Source organism: Poecile atricapillus, chromosome 4 (assembly GCF_030490865.1).
Source record: "Poecile atricapillus isolate bPoeAtr1 chromosome 4, bPoeAtr1.hap1, whole genome shotgun sequence".
NCBI lineage: Eukaryota > Metazoa > Chordata > Aves > Passeriformes > Paridae > Poecile > Poecile atricapillus.
In genome coordinates this window covers 31,566,477-31,586,588 of record NC_081252.1, presented here as the reverse complement: position 1 = coordinate 31,586,588, position 20,112 = coordinate 31,566,477, and the positions used below count along the sequence as shown (strand labels likewise).

Below are 20,112 nucleotides of genomic sequence, written 5' to 3'. Positions count from 1 at the left end.
TGGTTTTCAAATCTCACCTCCATTCGCATCTGAGGTTCAACAAGGCCAAGAGCTATGGGGTGACCTTCTCACGCTCTACAACCACCAGGAAGGATGCTGTAGCCAGGTGAGTGTTGGTGTCTTCCCCCAGGTAACAGGATGAGAGCAAATGAACTGAAGTTACACCAGGTGTGGTTTACATTGGATATCAGGAAAAGCTGCTTCACTGAAAGGGTGGTCAGGCACTGAAACAGGCTGCCCAGGGAAACGGTATCACTTCCTGGAAGTACTTGAAAGACGTGGCACTTAGGGACATGGTTTAGTGATGGACTTGGAAGGGCTGGGTTAGTAGTTGAGCTGGATTGTCTTAAAGGTCTTTTCTAACCTTATGATTCTATGACTCTATCCTTCGAAAACTATTTTACTTTCAAACTGCCTTTGAATGTTTCAACAACTCCAAAGAAACAGTGAAACATTTCAGTTCATGACATCTTTGAAGCCACTCAAGATAACTCAGGTATTTATTAATAAATATTTACAAGTCAAACTCATGCAATTACTTGCATTTTTAAAACCACATGGAGTGCTAGAAAATTGATTCTAAAATTATTTAAAAACAAATAAATCAAAACTGATTTGCATTACTTAATATTTATTGATACAAAAGAAAACTCATAACAAACTATGTATGTACCATTTACACTGAAGAAAGATCTTTAAGATCAATGAAACAACATGCCCCTAAAACTGGGATGTCAGATGACAATGTTCAATATTCTTTAGAATTCGTCTGCATTAGATGATCTTCAATTTGCAGGTAAAGTTATGGGGAAGAGGCATCCAACAATGTATTTCTTGTTTCTCTAAATTATAAAAAAAACCAGCAGTTAGTTCAAATTAACACAGTTAAAAATAGGCCTTTCTGTGCCATAATATTGGGGAGTTACTAGACAGCAAAGTGGAACAACTGCAAATTGTACTCACAGCAGCAAGGACATCTGAGCATCCACCTACTCCAGTGGCAAATCAATAAAAACATTAGTATCATTTCAATTATGCTCAAAAGAGCACATTAGCCTAATTTAATTTAACTAATAGTGGTCTCTGACAAATGTGCTCATCTGTGCAAAATCTGGAGCTGTCAAAGCCACACCTGGTTGTGGCACTGACACTTGCTCTCCAGGTATTTTCTTAAGCTACTTCAAATACGAAATATATCTTATGAAGGACTAAGAGGCCTCAGAAGTTAATGTGCATGTAAGTTTCATGTTATTTTTATAAAGATCTTGTGTGTATTTTAATTCCCTTTAACTCAGGTTTACACAAATGGTTCACAATCTCTGGTCCGCAGTTCCAAAGGTCACAAAAAGCTGCTGACAGTAGGGAAAATAATCAGGGACTAAAATGCTTGCTGAGAGAATAATATCTGATGCAATTCTCCACACAAAGTGACAGCTGAGGACTGCTACTCCACATGTAGAGTTACATGAGAAAAGCAGACATTTGATAGCCTGGACTAAACAAGATGCCAAATTTTCAACTAGTTTAAAGCCTATGCAGAGAATAAAGATTGATGTTAAGACTTGCAAGTGAAACTAGTAAACCACTATCCAAATACAGTAAAATGTTTGGGGTGTATGTGCAAAAAATTGTTAGCTAATTCGCCCAAACTGCGCAGTGGGCTTGTCATCAAACCCAGATATGTGTCTGCTGTAGACAGGCTCCTCAGAGCCAAGACCAGAAAGGCGAGGTCAAAGCTGACACTTGTGACTCTACTTCATGTGCACATGCTGTCCTTTTGTGAAGAAAGGGATGGCAGTGGCTGTTCGGCAGTGGCTGGCACTCAGGCACACCCCACACTCTTGGTGGCAATACTGGTGGGCAGCTGTGTGACATGGAAAAGACTGCTCTCCACACAAGGGGTACAGAAACAAGGGCCTTCCCAACGAAAGTGTGAACTAAACTTATAAAAGAGCAACTTCCATAGCACAGGTTGCAACTTCACAGGATGTCTGAGGTCAGAGGGCCCTCTGGAAGTCATTTGATCCAACACTTCTGCTCAAGCATGACCATCGAGAGCCAGCTGGCCTGGATTTAGATAAGCTCTTTCCCCTCATACAAGCTTCTGTTTCCTAATCTGTTCTGTACCTCTCTGCAGTAACCACAGCAGTAAGAATGAGGATGCCGAGTGTGTAAACCAACACTCTGATGTGCTTTGCAAATACACACTCCCACCCATGGCACGAAGAATGGTAAAACGGAGATGACGGGATCTGAACTTTGTGGACAGAACTGTTCCACATGGAAGGGTATGTCACATGTGCTTGGCCAGGTCTCAGCTCCATCTCCAAGGGAAATGTATGAACCCAATGCCGAGGGGCCACCCAACCTTCACAGCTCTTTTAGCCTACTCTTTCAGCCAACCTTCACTACTCTTTTAGACTACTTAGACATCACAGAAACACTAAAAAACAGGAAGATTACTTTCTCCTGGAATTTACCAGGAAAGTCAAGCAGCAACAGGGTGTGAGAGGGCACATGAGAGATCCACACCCACACGTGCAGCAGTGGGCACACACCTCTGTGCCAAAACCAGCTAGTGCCAGGCAGCATTCCCACAGGCAAGAGGAATGAAGATGTAAGAGCAGGTGAATGCCTGGACTAGCCTTGCCAATACAAAATCAGGGTATGGCATTGTGCCTAAGTGATGGCAGACACACATCAAGATTGTGCCAAGGCAAAGGAAGTCACCAGCACGCTGAATTAGTGCTCTAAGAGGAGCAAAAAGCACAATGTTACAGTGCTCCAGGGTAAGTCTGGCCACAGGGAATGGTGCTGGGATGGATTCTCCCAGCACTACAGAGCCAGCCTCAACAGATGGATGGGGTTCAAGGGCAACCAAGTGGGCCTGAAGCAGTCTCAATTCTGCTTCTGCAGCCAGGAAAGCGGCAGATGATGACAATAACAAACACCTTGCCAGTGACATCCTAAGCCAACCTTCTTGGGATTAAAACTACACAAAAGTCTTTCAAAGAACAGAGGCCAAAAAATGCTTTGCATCACTTCTGAGGGTGAAAATTGGGAGCTATGCCAGGCCCTGTTCAAAACTTGCAGGAGAGGTAGCAAAGGAACCTTCAGGCACAAGAACACCTCTGAAATAATTCAAACACCTGGAACTGAGCTAAAAAATGATTCATTCAATCTTGCAAGTGGCAAAAAGACAGAAAAGAAACCTTTGGTAAGGAAAATACATCCAAATAGGGCAGGAAATTAGTTTAGGCAGCAAGACAAAAAATGAAGGAGCAGATTGAAACTTGATGGAACAGCTGAGATGGAATAGCACCAGGTGAACGCTTCATCCTGCAGCCTGTTCCAAGAGAAGGAAGAAAAAAAAGAGACAAAAGTGCACCTTGGACAGATACTTCAAGAAGACAACTGCCAACTCGCATATAAAGACACAGTGCATGACAGTAGCAGAATGTTCACATGGAATTTCATGAAGAAAAAAAATTACCATCAACATTTCAATAAATACTTAGGGAGACATCTCCACTGTAATTTCTGCAATAATTCAAGTTCTGTATATGAGAGGGAAAAATAAAGGAAACACAAGTTTTTAGCCCATACCAAGTCAAATAAATTAAGAGAGGTTTTGTACTTCATTACCATCACAGTTCAACAGAAATTAGCAAGAAGGGATGCAGGAAATCTGGGGCTTGCACCTCATCAGAGATAGCTTTGCTAACTTAAAAAGTTCTTCAGAAGAAAATTTAAAATATTTTCAGTAAAAACGATACTACTGTTGTAGGTTCCTCCTCTTTTTTTTCCCACCAAAACCCACAAATATATCATGCAGCATGAGTGCAGGACTGTGGGCTGACCCTGGCTAGATGCCAGGTGCCCACCATAGCCATTCTATCACTCTCCTCGCTCAGCTAGACAGGTGAGAGAAAATATGAGGAACCATCTCCTGGGTTGAGATGAGGACAGGGAGAGATCACTCACCCATTACTGTCACAGGCTGCAGGGAATCTCAGCTCCAGTGCCTGGAGGACCTCGTTCCTGCTCCTTCTGCACTGACCTGGGTGTGGGCAGAGCTGTTTCTCTCACATATCCTCATTCCTCTCTTTTCCAACAATAATTACTTCTGCACACACATTTTTCCATTCTTAAATGTTACCACAGAATAGTTACTACCAACTCTAGTGGGCTCAGCCTTGGCCAGTGGCAGGTTGGCATTGGACCTGTCTGGCATTGGCTCTGTCAGACACAGGGGAGCTGCTACTGGCTCCCCACAGAAGCCATCCCAGTAACCACCCCCACCACTATCAAAACCTGGCTATACAAATCCAATACAAGGACATAAGCAGCAGAAGCCATTTCATGACAAGGTAATGATTCTGTGAACTTCAGTGGGGTGAGTAACTGAACAAAATGAAGCTATTCGAAATTCTGATAGTTCACTCAGTATAATTTATTTGAAAGGTTAAACAGGATGCTAACGTGGACTCAGTATGCCACAAAATGAAGAGGAAAATAAAGCAAACATTTCAAAAGTTAGTCTTTAAAACACAATAGGGCTTTTTCATTGTCTAAAATACTGTTCAAGTCTGGGAGCTGTGTTCTGATTTATAGCTATAGCAACCTCTCTGCTTTACCTGTGAATTACCTTAAGAGTGTATAGTAAAGTTTAGTTGCTCATCAGGCAACTGTCTGCTTCTACTAAGAAAATCAGCCATAATAAAAGGTAGACAGCATTTGCTGGATGCAAAAAGGCCTTTGCAATTATCACTTAATTGTCCTTCATGGGCCAGTACTGGGAGTCTCATACTTTCCCCTTAAGGTTGCTCCCTTCTTCAGCACTTTTCTTAACTGTCTACTTAATTAGTCTTCCTTCCTGGGCTTAATTGTGAATTTGTTTTGATTAATTAGCCTCAGAGCTCACTTGGCACTAACTGAAATATAGGAGAAGCACTCCGTTTCTTCAGTGTATAGGCTACTGCATCCTAGGGGAGCCCCCTCTTTGTCAGCAATAAAATTTCAAGTTCAGATAGTGTTTGAAAAAAAACCTTTTTTGTAATTAACTTTCAATTCTTGTAATTACCCCCACTGTACTACAACACAAAAGTGTTGCTAACATAAAGAAAGGGTAAAATTCATTAAATTCAGGCCTCTTCTTCAGTGGATTATACATCATGCTCATTAGCTGAATCCTGTAGTTTTAGATAAGATGACATAATGCTCTTAAATGCAAGTGATCAGATCACTATTAGAATCCCAAACCAGGAGTTTGGTTACCAACAGAGACAACTGTGTCCTTGTGGCACCAACACCAGAAAACCTTCCCCATGTCAATCTTCTCAAAGTTATTGAGCTTCATTGAAAATGCTTTGCATAACCTAGACCAGTCAGTCTGTAACACCTTTGAGCACTAATATAGAGCTCTTAATTATGTTTACACCTCTCATATCACTCCTTCCCCCTCCCTCTTTACAGCACGTTGACTCCAGAAGACACCCTCACACAACAGCCAATAAAGACACCATTACCATGCATTTGCCATCTTGATCAATTCTCATTTCAGATATTGTTACTGAAAACACAGGAGAAGGCATCTTTAAATACCATCACAATGAAAATATATAATAAGCTAAATGAAATAATGTGTGTTAACAGCTATCATCCCCATTTAATAAACTTCCTAAATATTTGTCAAGAGTACTGGAATTCTTCAGTTTTCAAATTTCAAAGTCCTTACCTATCAAGCTGCAAAGAGAAAAAAAATCTTATCCTAGACATTAATATTTTTTCTGTGAACATTTTCAGACTTGCATCTCAACAGTCAGGCTGACAAAGTAAACACTTTGTTTCTTCCAGCTCCTTGTTGCAATCACTATTGTTCTTGTGCTCCAAACAGGACTACAGGAGTGTAAATTACCTGTGATTTTACAACCTTCCCGTGTTGTACCTTTACTAGGGCACAGAAACTTAAATGAAGCAGATCAGAACTGGAGCTTTGTCAGTGGGCTTAAAAACACAGAGCAGCTCTGCAGGCAAACATTTTAACATATTCATTTCCTAATAATCTGCAGCCTACTGTTCTGACTGATGATCAACCATGTTTTCATCTTAGAACTAGGGACCCGCTTTGGTTGTCAAATCCTAACTAAAGCTCATCTATGCCACCCAAAATGTTTGCCTTTGAGATCTCTTCTGACTATATTTGTGAACATGTGTGAAGTAACAGGATTCTGCCAAGGAAATGTATCAGCTTGGAAAAACTAAGATATTCAGTTACAACAGCTGTCACTACCATTAAAGAGGCATGGTCCATGCTCTTCAGTTAGATGTATCACCTGCAATCAATCACCTCTTAAAGTAAATCCTGTATTACAAAAGACATCATGCAGAGTCTATATAGTAGTGGAAATACAAGAAATATTTATGTTGAAATGCCTTTTCAGCTGTTATGAAATGAGGAAATATTTATTTTGGTTTATTGCATTCCCCAAACGTTAATTTTAAATCATCTGCAGATAACCAATTTAGTTGTGCACTTGAAAAATAGAAGAAGCTGTATAAGTACCTCAACAGTTTGTTTTATTGGTCTTGTTTATTTTGTCTGTAATTACTCAGCTCACAGTCTCCTATTTTATGTTTACAGAGTTGTACAAATAAGGATGTGCATACACATCTGACTGTTCTGCAATCATTCTTCTGCTAATTTAAGCTTCAAAAAGCTTTGTTTAGTAAAACAGGAACAGCTTTTTAACCTGATGAAACTACAAAAAGATAGATTTGCAAAACCTACTAACCTATAATTTTTTTGAAGGGAGCCAAAGCTTTCAAAACTCTAACTTTTTGTTGTGGCATTACCTCTCAGTTAAGCTTCTTCAAACAAGCTCCTGGATGTTACCTTAGTACCTGCTATAGAACACATGAACCTATTATAAACATGGAACTGAAATATGTGACTGGGCATTTGTTTCCAGCTCTCTCAATTACTGTTGATAAAAAGCAATCAATATTTATTATAATTAATAATATTAATAATAATTAATAATAGTTAATAATTAAATAATTCATTTATTATTTTATTATTTAATAAAAATACTGAAACAGGGATATTGACTAGGATAGCAGTATGTATCCTCTTGGAACAGTAAGTGTATCTCACAGACAATAGAAAAGGCCATATGTCTTTCAAGACAAAGATCCCAATTTCACAATGGGTAACACTGGCTAACCAACTTCAGCCTAGCTCCACAAACACCTGGCTAAACCACAGTAGCCAGTGGAAGTGAGATTACTCAGCAGAGCAGAAAACAGGCTGGCAAAAAGAAACAGACTTATGCAGGAAGAACACTAACATCTCACATTTCAGAAAAGGCTTATTTCTTTGCAATATCCTATTTGGCCTGCTGTATACAAAAATGTAGAAAGCAGGAACCAAAAGAAGACCAGGCAGAGGTGAAACATCAGCTGCTGCTTCTGACTAACAATTGATTATTGATTGACACACTGCAGAACTCAGCAGCCATAGGAGTCCTGGCACTCAGAACATTCTCCTGTACCTCCTCACACTATCTTTAGGCTAATGACACAGCAGCAAATTTCTAACAAGGGCCAAGTTGAAGAAAAAAATTTGAAATTCAATCCAGACCAACAGTGAACAATCCAGGTCCTGCTGTGCACTAATGTTTTAAAGAACAATTTTGTGCAAGTGGCTGCAACAAGTACAACATCCACGTAACTGAATGAACTTAGCAACGTTCAGTAGTTAAGTCCTACTGTGAATAGCAACTGACTGACATCTTGCAAGAGAATTCAACTAAATTTATCTCCACCTGTAACACACTGTTCTTCCTGCATTTCAAAAGCCAGACCCTAATGAGCAGAGGCCAGCAAAGGACTAAGAGCTATACTTGGAGCCCCATCTACTGACAAATAGTAGAATTGCTGCTAAACCAGAGCAATAGTCCAGGAAACATCCCTTGGCAAACTTGATACTGCTTCTTAAGTAAATCACAAACATATTCAGATGTATTCCAGCTACAAAATGTACACAAGACATTTCTCTCAAGAAATCAACCAGTCACAGACAAACAAAACCATCCAGCCTAAAAAGTGACATACTTTACCAAATCTGCCCTGTTCTCTTGGCACTCCCAGCCACAGAATCATGAAAACACAAACAGGCATGCTAACCTGAAACCTGCATTTGAACATCTGCACTTTCCAGCCTGTGTCAGGAAAAGGTTCGCACACATTAATTCTGCTAAAGAAAGCATTCTGAAGGACTTATTTCTCTTGGCCCAAAAGAAAACCCACTCATGACCTCGCTGCCAAGTTGCAGTGGGCAAAGACACATCAGTGCTTTGTCATGTCATCACTTGTCATCCCATCCCACCAAATGAAAACATATCTCTGGCAAGCAGCAGCCTGCTGAGCTCTACCACACCATCCACCCACACTCTCCTTTAGGACCAGGAGCTCTGTAGTCCATCCACGTAAGTTACCTACACTAATCCCTTAAGTATCCATCCTTCTGCTACCCAATCTGCAGACAGGTAACACAAAAAAGAATTTGCAGGGTATTTTTGTTCAGAACTCCCTGGCCATTAACACAACTGAAATTTTTTCTTGTTCTGATTTTCAACTGGAACCAATTTGCTGCTGGGATCAGAGACATCACATCCATGGCCTGACCACTGGGAGACCTGCTTAGGTTAGAAGCAGTCTTTGGTTTAATCCTAGCCCTGTACTTTTTCCAAGTGGCAAAGTTCCAGATCTCTGCAGGCCTGAGGAGTTGAAAGACTTAAAACCTAAACGTTTTAGTGGGTGGGATCCCCTCAAGCAGCGAGACAGCATGTGTGCCCATCTGGTAGCTGGTATGGCTCCAGCTCAGGAAGGACATTATTTGAATCTTACTGACCTTGAAGAGACAAACGCAAGCCCAAAATTTAGAAAAGCTGCCAACATCAAATTTTTATCTAATAACTAAATGACTTTTTTCTTTTTTAACTCTTAAACTGCTTACAAAAAGTTGAGGCTGGAAAAAAATTTACTTTCTGTGTAGTCTGAACTCTGACAGAAAATAGTTTGTTTCAAGACAGAACTAAATGGCAATAGGCATGTTCCTGTTTCATCCTCTCAGAGTTACGCATGACTTAGCCATGAATGAAAAGACAGCACACAACTTCTACCAAGTATTTCCACTGTCAGTCTATATATGCACTAACCATAGGAACTACTGCTTGAAAGAGAATGACAAAGTATTAGCTCAAATTCCCCAGTCCAAAGGATCTTTCACAGAGGCATGGTAATCTTGGTGTCCAAGCCCTTTCACAGACACAGGAAGTTAGCTGACAGCTAAAAGCCAATTCCTCTTTCCTACTTTAAAGAATACTCTAGATTTTGCATAAAGATCATGCCCAAGATTGGTTACAAGGTTAGTGTTCAATCCTCAAGTCCTGAGAAGTTCACAATTCCAATTCAATTTTCCTTATCTCTTTCTCTTCAAGGACAGCAATGACCAGAGAGAGAAAGCAGTATACAAGAATAGCTGTAGTTTATCCTTATCTTCAGCCAGAAGGAACCTTGAAGAGTTTGGGAGACAAATGCTATGTATACCATCTGCTGTCTAGACTTGGCTTCTGGAGTATACAGTATAATTACAGCTTTCCCAAAGGTCCTCATTATTATCCAGGAACACAGCAAGCAAATCAAAAGGAGATATTAAAGTAATACATTTGGCAATGACCTATCACTGTTACACAAAATAAAGCTATCAACAATGTTCAGAGCTAATCAGGCCATAGCTTCCACACAAAAGACACAACTGATAAGCTCCTACTTAAGAGCTCCTATTTTCCTATTCAGATTGGAGGCACTAATCATCCAGCTGCCAGACAAGGAAGGGGTGCCTGTCGTTAACATATGAGAAGGCAGCTGGACCCCAGCACAGCAGCCTTGCAGCAGCCCATCTCCTAGACAACAATTACTGGAATGCAAACAGCAGGTTTGTCATTTAAACAGAGATTATTCTAAGCAGGTTGTACCAGGCAGTCGTTAAGACTATCTATCAGACGTTAGCTGAAGATGCCAACGTTTTTTCAAGTGCTAAGCATCTTTAGGGAGATTAAGCATATTGATACAATTTGGAACAACAAATATACCCACACATTTCATACTTTTATCTTTCTGTCACTGGATGGCACAAGAACAGTAACTGATGCAGAGCAAGGCCCTTCACTATGTCATTTCAGTTTGACAGCAAACTACCAATGTTCTTCTGGGGTTTTTTCCTCAACTCTTCTTACGTTGATTCAGCTGCTCCGTATTCAGTCATAATGTTAGGGTGGGCCGACTCAAACATTTCTGTACAGAACATTAAAAAAATTGACAAGTATTTAAGCAAACTTCTTTGCAGAAAGTTCTTCACCTGTCTTTGAGTTGTGTGAAGAGAAGAACACTTTCTTCATTCAGAAGATTACGTATGTTATATCCATTTCCTACAAATAAAAACAGAGAAAGTTTTCCTTAGGAGCCACTGGCAATTTTAAGTCCTGTCTTGTCTTCAGCCAAGTATAGTTTTATTTTATAAATTTTAACAGAAGGAATATTAGCTTTTAGTCTAGGATGCTACTCTTACAGGCAGGTTAGTGCATTTCAAAGAGATGACAAGGAATACAGCTAGTGTCATCTACATTGATTTTCACTTAGAAGATTTTTACTAAGAAGAATGTAACAGGCATGAACTCTCAGCTCTCAAAACACACAATAAAACTTTAAGGTGATCGAATTCACTTTAATTTATTCCTTCAGAAATTTTCAATAAAAACTGCACATGGAAACTTATCTGCAGATCTTCACTTGAGATTAGTTTGCATACTAACATGACCACAAAATAGAATTATCTCATAGGTCCTGAGCACTGGGAATGAGCAACATCCTCACACTCACATACAGCCACACAATGCATTACAGGAATCACCTGCCACAAACACCGCATTGCCCATCCAGCCATACTGAGACTGGCCATCAGGAAGCAGGGAAGAATGAAGTGTAGATTCTTATGGTCATACAAAACTTTCAGCATTTTATATAATCTGCTTTCCTAAAAAGCAAATGACAAAACTGTCTCTGCAGACCCACTAGACTTTTAAGATTGAAATGCCAAAAGGCAGCTTTAAAGCACCAAGCATTAATTGAGCAATGATTGTTCAGTCAGCAGAAAAGTTAACAGGGAAAAAAAGGGCTAACTCCTCGTTTTCTAAATATAAGCCTTTCCACAAGAAAGCTGTACAAAAGCTCTCTACAGCTTCATTAACAGCCTGCTTTAACACTACTATGAAATCTCCGGACCAGTGCTTTAATCCACGGAGGAACAGCCTCCTATATGGAATTCATGCCACTTTTATATCAGAAGGACAAAATCAGGTCTTTAAATTCCCAAAAAAATCATATGAATCTACAACTTATTCAACAAGGTAGTTTGAACCTTCTATGTATAAGTACAAAGCACATAATGGTGCTTTGGTGCTATGGTGAACTGATCCAAACAGATTTTCATAATTTAACATAGGGAAAAAGCAGCAAGCATATGGTGACGGAAACAATTATATTAATTACTAGTAACATTAGGCTGTGATGTTTCCTTAACATTACAGCTAGTGACAGAACCAGAATAACAAGAGAAATTTACTCTTAGAACTTGGTAGTGTCATCAAAACTTTGAGGCCAACACACATAAACAAGTGGTATGTGTACCCCTGCATTCAACCATTAGATCATCAACCCATGTCCAGTGTTGTGTCACATTCCATTCTTCATCATCCTGTACTGTCCCATTCTCTATTCAACCATTCTGTCTGTTTTTGGTTCTTACTATGCCAATTTAGTCTCCTGCACCTCCCAACGAATGGGTTTCAGACACATGCACTCACCTGCTGGAACATAGAAGCAGTCTCCTGCAGTCAGGTAATACGATGCCTTATGTAATGTTACAATAACTTTGCCATGGATAATATAGAAAGCCTTAATGAAAGCCAAAGGGTTTTAAGGTTAGCAACATTTAAGAAATGTATCTAAGACAACACTTGCATACACATAACAAAGATAAACCCCCAAATTGACCAGCAGAACTGCAATCCAATCTCTTTTCCCCATACTGATGAAAAATAAGATGCACAACTCCAAAGGGGGATGGGGTCCTGTTTAATTTTTCTGGTATTTCTATCTTGCCTGCAAGACCTAGAAATTAGGAGCACATGGACATACAGATTTAATACAAAGCAAAGCAGGACAATGTGCATGTAAAGTGCCTTCAGCAAACAATCCATTATTGTTTGTTTGTTTTAGGGGGTGGGGGAACCTCTCAACTTCATATGTTACTTCCAACAGCCCCAAGAGATCTTCTGTTTACAAAATCCATTTTATAAAAAGTTTTAAAAAGCACACTTACTATTGTATCCATGTGGACAAACTGGTGCCCTTTTTCTTTATATGGTTTCAGAATCAATCTACCAGTTGCAAAAAGAGATGTATTCAAATTTTTGTATATTTCTACTGCTTCATCTTTGAAGAAGTAAGTGTGACTGCTTGCAGTGTTTATACAATCTACAAAAAATGTCCAGGAGATTAACATTAATGCTACCACATAATTATTCTTGCTACATGCTCAGTGCCATACATATTGTTCCAGTGCAACACCTCCAAAAGCTAGACTCAATATTTAGCTGAAAAATCAGTACACTTCTTGTGTCTCCCTCAGAACTTTCTCCAGAAGAGCAATGATATTTCAAAACCTCATCTTTTTATGCCCAATGTGGCATGAACATTTTTTTTTTCTTATAAGTCTACATAATTCAGGAAGTCACATCCATTCAACTCACCTACACACACTTCCTTATTTGTTACTGGGTCCAGTACAATGGCTGGCTTAGACGCATCAGCTAGGCTGTGGTCCAAACTTGCAGGTATCTCTCTTCTATCTGAGGATACAAGGAAACCAAAACAAAACCAGAAAAGTAATAAATATAGATTTTAAAAAGTTAATCATTTAACCACAACTTTTCCACAATTCTAATGTCACACATTAAGTACTTAAATTTCCTTTAATAAGTGACTAAATAGACTCTTTCTTCAAATAAAGAAAATCATCCATAACAATTCTTTGAAAATGTCTTTTTCATGGAAATAATATCTGTGTGTAATAGATGAACACTCTAAATCCAAAGGAATTTCCCAGGGAAATGCCAACTATTTATCCTATGCTATTAACAACGCTATTTACTCAAAACTGAACTCTGTGTTTTGAGAAAAGTGTTTTTCTAGCAACAGATGCTGAGAGAATACGAAATACATGATGAAGTGTGAAGAACAAGTGTTTTTGTTCAACCTATTGTTGATAGGCATCAGGAGACTTCAGGGAGAAAACATTCAAAAGATAAGCACATGTCCAATTTTCCTTTTCTCAAGAAATAACATTACAGGACATCTCACTGTAAGCTGTAAATCTGAGAACTATTGCTATAATAAAAAGGATTTTTCCAGAGAAAGAAATAGCCTAAGAATTTATGACAATGCTATGCCTTTCAAACAGAAAAGAGATGCTTTAGAATGTTCACAGCAGAATAAATATCCCAAAGCTCTCTTGCAGAATTCTCTTAAGCAGACAATTTTAGCTCTACAGTGCACAGGAAATTTCTTTAAACACAGACAGAAGCAGCATGCTAAAGAGAAGCTATAGCACTTTGTAGGCACTCATGGCAGCTTAAATACTCTTACAGCAAGACAATCAGAGGGAGGAAGGAAGATACTGTGTTTGAACAGCTTTGTTCCAACATAACCATCTCTCTGTAAAAAGAAGCAGCAACAGGTGTTAACAGGTGTTATCTCTATAGCTATAAAAACAGAATTTTTATCCTATCAGTAACATTTAAGAATTTGTGTTAGAAATTTTACTTGGCTGACAGGCCTTACACACATCACTAAGACTTAAGGATGTGAGTGAGAGACTATCTCTGAGGATAAATGTCTGGCACAGAGGAAATCAATCACTTCTGGAAGACAGTTCAAAGGCACTTGAAGCAACCAATAGTTCTTGTAAGACTTTATGAACAGTCACTACCAGTTCAGGTTCTCATGGGCTGCAAAAGATTTATATTACAATATAAACTGTATTCAGATCAAATATTGATCTAGACCAGGGTCCTGTCTCCCATCACTGGCCCAAAGCAGGTATTCCTTCCATTCTCCAAAATGCCATAAAAATATACTGACACTTCAGAGGAATACTTTCCACCTGTAACCTGGATCTCACACACTTTATTTAGAGCCATTAACTCTCCTGTTAAGTCTCCTGTTAATATATCTGGTTCTTGTCACAAAACTATATAAATATTTTTATGCACAATATTCTGGGCAGGAAGCACACAGTGATAATGACCACCTTATTTTGCTGAATAACTCAGCTCTCACTGTCTTCCTTCCACACCTTCTAGTTCTTGTGTTTAAAAAAACAAGCAGAAAATCCTAACAAGACCATTTACTTCTATTTCCTTTCTCCATGTCACTCGATTTCAGAGGTCTTTTTTAAACCTTTTCCTTAGAGGACTCCATAGTATTCTCTTCAAGACTGAAGAGTCTTCACTACAGAAGTCCTTCTAGGTTTTAGATGAGCTTTCCCTAAACCTTCTCTACTCCTACCACTTTCTTTTTGAGGTAAGGAATGAAACACATGTAAAATCAGAAATTGGCACCAACAGTGATTGTTTTCTTCCTTATTTCTCTGATGATTAAGTCAGTCCTGATTAGTTTAGTGCTAGAACCATATGGCATTTTCCATGTTTGTTAGCACTTGTTTCATTAGTTCTGTAGCTTCACAGAGAAATGTTTCAGTTTCAAACAAAAGCTCTAGACAGTCCCCAAAAAGAAAGGCTCTTTAGCATTAAAACATCTTCCAGAGAGCACAGCAAAAATAATTTGGCTTTTGGACTTTGACTCTCTTTTCTGAGAACTACTTACATATTTATCATTTACTGGCCAGAGAGTTTGTGTTTAAACATAGATTTATTGTCCACTTTTAACCATTTTATACACTGTTCTTAAAGCTCTCTCTTCACCAGCCATGCTGTGGTTTTGTATTTAAACTATAACAGCTTGAAACCCTACTAACACTCTCCACTGTGTTTTTAGATGTGTCATTACAGGTATCAGCAAAATGCCTACAAGTTTTTATACCTTAAGTGTGCACACTAGCATCTGATCTGAACACAAAGTAAGTACAGTTTAGTTTCTTCAGCCCCTGATTTAAAGGCACAATAGCACTTCTGGGTATGTCAAGCATTTCTTTCTTTCATACGCTGAGAAGTGAACAATTTTACAAGAAGAATGTACAGCATTGCTACAGATCCAGAAGGAGCAGGTTCTTCCTCATCAGATTGTATTAATAAATTATGTTATAAAATTATCTTCACCCAGAGAGAGAATTGAGTGTTTACAGGAAGAAAATCTTAGAGCAGTAGAGCATTTGAGTAAAGAGACTTCAAAGTATCTGAAGGAAAAAAGACTGTGTCCTACTTGTGTTATCTCTTTTCTGCTTGGGACAATCCTTCCTCCTTTTACTCTTCCTGAGAGGTTTTGTTTCTGGATGCACTAGCCCACTAATCACAAGCCCTCCTGAAACAAAAGGAAGTTAAACAAAGTTCACTAACTCATACTAAATTTAAAAGAATGCAAACTTGCACAACCAATCAGCATTTCAATTGATTTCAATTGAACTTCCTTGATGCTGAATTTTTCAGATCCCTTTAGAAAGCCAGAACAAACAAAAAAGCTTTTCAACATTAAGTACTTTGGAGTGCAATGCAACTTGAGATATTTATAATAAAAAATTCCTGAGAACAAGATCTATTTTCTCACTTAGGTTATTTAACACTGAGACTATAAAATGTTATAGTATCTGCTCTGGAAAACAATCCTCCCACAAAAAGAAATGCTTCAACGAATGATCCAGTAGATTGCCTTTTTCCAGTAGCATACACACTCTCTGACTTAAAAAACCCATGAGTACAGAGAAATTGTTCTGTTCTTCCCTCAAAAATGAAGGCAATAGTACTTAACGTGCTCTGCTGATATTATTTTCAGCTGACACAGGGGTGTCAGAACAGAAGAAAACTACATGGAAAGATGACTAAGTAACTGGAGACCACAAATAGTCTTTTTTTAACAAGTTACCCAATAGTAAGCATCTCAAAGCTTGCACAGCACAAGATCAACTCACAGATTTCTCTCTTCTGCTCTATCAGAAGGAAGCAAATAGATATTTTGCAACTAATACCTGACGGCTTCATAGTATAGTTTATGCGCTCGCCTCTCCAGTATTCCAGAGGTTTCAGCCGTATCCTTTTTGTCCGACGAACATTAGGTGTGTTGGAAGGCATTACTGATTTGAAGGATGAAGTCATTCACATCAAGTAGGAAAGCAAAATTAGACACAGAAAACATTAAATATTCTTTCCTCTTGTTCTGTACCACAAGAGGGTCAGCACTTTCTAGCTGATAAATTTATCACATTGCTATCACGATAAGAAAATAGGAATCAAGTATTGCCAAATGCCTTCTTCTGCATACATCAGTATTTTACCCTCCTTTTTCTTAAACAATCATCACCCTGACTTGGCATAAGATTCCATTCTATATATCTTAGTGAACCACTCATACACAGACTTTAGGAGCTCAAGTTCTAGGACAGCAAACATGCTACACCTGTGAACACAAAGATCTCAACAAAGACTAAGAACCCTGCCTGAATCTGGGGGACTTCATTAGCAACCATGGAAAGGCACTACCTCAGTTATGGCAAGGGGAAGGTAACAGAGACTGCATAAGTACATCCTTCTCTTCCAGATTCAGATGTCCTGTTTCCAGGGTCCAGAAAAGCAGAACTTTTGCAACAAGAAACTCCACACATTTCCATGATTTCTCAAATATTTATTGTCAGATGTACTAATCACACAGTCTCAACTTTCAAGTTGTGTAAGCTGCTGTATATGACTACAGTATGATATTTTAGTGTTTGTAAGAAAGAGTAAAAGCCTCTTCAGATCTCAGAGCAAATTGAGACTATTTAAATGTTAAAAATAGTAAATATTAAACAGTTGCTGAAACAGTTTCTGAAGGTAGACAACTAAAGTGTTGTGCATAAAATAATAATGAAGCCAATAAGAAACAACCACAATGTAAAGCAGATAAGCATGGGACTACAACTGATTGCATGTTTGTTGTTCCATCCTATCCAGACTCAGACCACCACAGAAATCAGGTTATTTGTACCCTCAGTTTTACTGCATAAAATCAATTCAAACTCTTACTGTTCTCACTGAACAGAAAGAGTTATCCTGACTCTTTTTTTTTAGAATTTTATTTATTTTAGGATTATATTCAGTGCAGGTGTGGAGCTGCAGTGCCAGCTGAAGATTGAGCTCTGGGAGGGAGCCTCAGGCAAGAGGTCATGAACCAATGCTGACCCTTTGAACAAGAAGAGGAACAGGGACCTGTGGCACAGCTGGTGACCAGACACTCAGGGATATAGCAGGAGCCAAGGACTCAGCTGGAAGGACCAGTAGGACCCCAGACTGCCGAGGACATGGAATGTGTGAGGGTACAAAAGCCCACATAGTCCTTTACTCTAGTTTAAGCTGTTATTCCATTACTACAACATAAAATTACTTAAAGGAACCAGAGGTCTGAAAGTCTCCTATGGGAAGCCCAGGGCCCAGCCAGCAAGGAAACCTTGTCTGGCTGTGTAGGGAGTCAAGTGGGGCACCTTTCAGGGCACTGGACCCAACCAACATAAAGGGGTATCAGTCTCAGGACTTAAAAGTCTGTGGTAGTGGGCGCATGAATGCCCGAGTGGCTCCTGGATGGTCAGATCTGCAAGTTTCCTTAACACAATATCATGGAAAGCGGAATTGTGGCAGTTAGAAAGACAACTGTTGAACAGAGAAATAAAAAAAAGAAACACCAGAAGTTTTAAAAAATAACTTAAAAATTAAGAGAAGGGCTATACCTGATGAAATAACAAACCCCACTTGTAAATACTTATGAACAGATGAACCCATTTCTAGGTGTTTGCCTGTGTCTCCTTCAGCAACGTTTACATCAAGTTGAAAATGCATTTGCATTTACGCACATTATGATATTTTAAAATACTCTTACCTATTTTATGCCTTGCTATTTCGTCTGACAACAGATGTTTTAATTTGCAATTCAAATCTTCAGAATTATCTGAAAATACATTCAAAAACCCCACCCCATTTATTATTCATGACTTTTATTCAATATGCCAACTAGAAACAACCAAAAGTAACACAAACAGAAGTCCCAAGGATAGTGCTTCCACTAATACTTTTTACTTAAATAAACATATATGAAATCCAGTGCAGATAAATAGTATCTGTAATTAGTTTTAAACAGAATAAACTTAAAAATTACTTGAAAACTTTATATTCAAGTAAATACTCCTCATACCTATCCCTCTTGATAAAGTGAACACTGACAAATTATAAACTATACACATAATTTTACTGATCAAAGTGCAAGGTCATTCCGATTTATATCACTCAAACATAAATTTAGAGCAAATTTTTTACCAGAACACGCACAAAACTCGGTATCTGAAGAAAGCATTGCATGAACTAATAACATTCATCTGGCTTTGAAACACAAAGTAAAAGATTTTGTACCTCCAGTGCGCATGTTCATTATGACAACATGTGCAACTAGTGTAGTGAAACTTAAAACTGAAACCAAATAGCCCTCCCCACACAAAAACCCCCAAACACAAAACCAAACTGAACAACTAAAAAAAAAAAAAAACCTAACACAACAAAGGAAACAAAAAACCACAAAAAACACAAACACAAAAAAACCAAAACTAACAAACAAACAACCCCCTCGCCCCACCAAAAAAAAAACCACCAAACCAAAGAATTGTTTGGCCAACAGGTTTGCCTGAAGTGACTGCACACAGAACCATCACATGGCAACACATCAAACTGGAGGTATTTTGGAAGGAATAATTTTATCTTGGTAGGCATGATGCCCAACCATGGAGGGCTGTGGTCTCCCAAAGCTAACAACATAAAGTTGGCATGCTGTACTACACACGGGCAGAAATGTAACCACTGCCAATAAAATCTGCATTTCTTGTTCTGGACAATCTGAATACAACAGAAATTACTGAACTGTCAGTTACAGTTTATAAGAAGCTTATATAAAAAATGCAAGGAAATACCAATTTAAATATTACCTGAAGATGCACCCTGTTCAGGAGATTTTGTGCTGGAAGCAAATTTATCACTATCTTCTAGAACAGGCCCACTGCAATGGAAAAAAAATACACCCGCTTGAACATGTTAAGTGTCAAAGAAACATTACAGCACTACCAAGAATAGCAAATTTTTTTCAGATCATGTGGGCTGGATTTTATTTTGCTTTTAAACAAGTCTATACCAATTAGACACTGAAGCAGATGACTACTCCTTCGAAATCACAGGTCAGAAGTTCATGAACTACTCCTCTACTCAGTCATCAGGCAGGCAATGAGTCTTCACACCTCCTCCCTAAAGAGGTTTCCTAAACTTTTTCTTTTTTCTCCATTCCAGAACAGAATCCTCACCTCTGTAATATTACCTTAGAAACAATTTTCAATATACCATAATTATGGAAATGCTTTAAAGAGTTGTTTTGGATACTCTAAAGAAAGGACAGTAAAACAGCTTTTAATATGCAGTCTGTCACGAAATCTGCCCCATAAAATGGCAACAATTTACACATATAACTCCAACAGAAATTCTCTAGCAATCTTGCAACAGAACTTCTCCTACAGCCTTAGCATCAGTACCCTTGACCCTCCTTCTTTCCCATCTGAGGCTGTTTCACTGCTTTTACTGTGCCAGTGAAGTTCAGCTGTTATCCACCTCAACTCCAAAATATGCACTTCAATTACCTAGGTTAGCAAACCAACACTACAAATTTGTCAAAGTCAGTCTGCAATAGGTTCCCTTAGAATTAAAGCCCCCAGCATTTTCCATAGAATGACTGCATAAGAATTTAATAAACTCA

General features: G+C 38.6%; 1 protein-coding gene across 2 annotated transcripts in view; it reads right to left on the bottom strand.

The window, feature by feature from the left end:
- Positions 1-617: 617 nt before the first annotated feature.
- The window catches only part of CENPC (centromere protein C), a 28,274-nt gene continuing 8,779 nt past the window's right edge, over positions 618-20,112 (bottom strand). Inside the window, exons 11-20 of one of the 2 annotated variants that reach the window (XM_058838673.1) lie at positions 19,298-19,368; positions 18,205-18,273; positions 16,325-16,429; positions 15,565-15,663; positions 12,876-12,974; positions 12,446-12,600; positions 11,928-12,018; positions 10,424-10,493; positions 3,985-4,060; positions 618-842 (exon numbers count right to left, since the gene is read on the bottom strand). In XM_058838673.1, coding sequence (XP_058694656.1) covers positions 3,994-4,060; positions 10,424-10,493; positions 11,928-12,018; positions 12,446-12,600; positions 12,876-12,974; positions 15,565-15,663; positions 16,325-16,429; positions 18,205-18,273; positions 19,298-19,368 — 826 coding nt within the window. In that variant the 3' untranslated portion in view covers positions 618-842; positions 3,985-3,993. The remainder of the gene's footprint in view (positions 843-3,984; positions 4,061-10,423; positions 10,494-11,927; positions 12,019-12,445; positions 12,601-12,875; positions 12,975-15,564; positions 15,664-16,324; positions 16,430-18,204; positions 18,274-19,297; positions 19,369-20,112) is intronic. The other variant, XM_058838674.1, reaches the window with a different exon arrangement.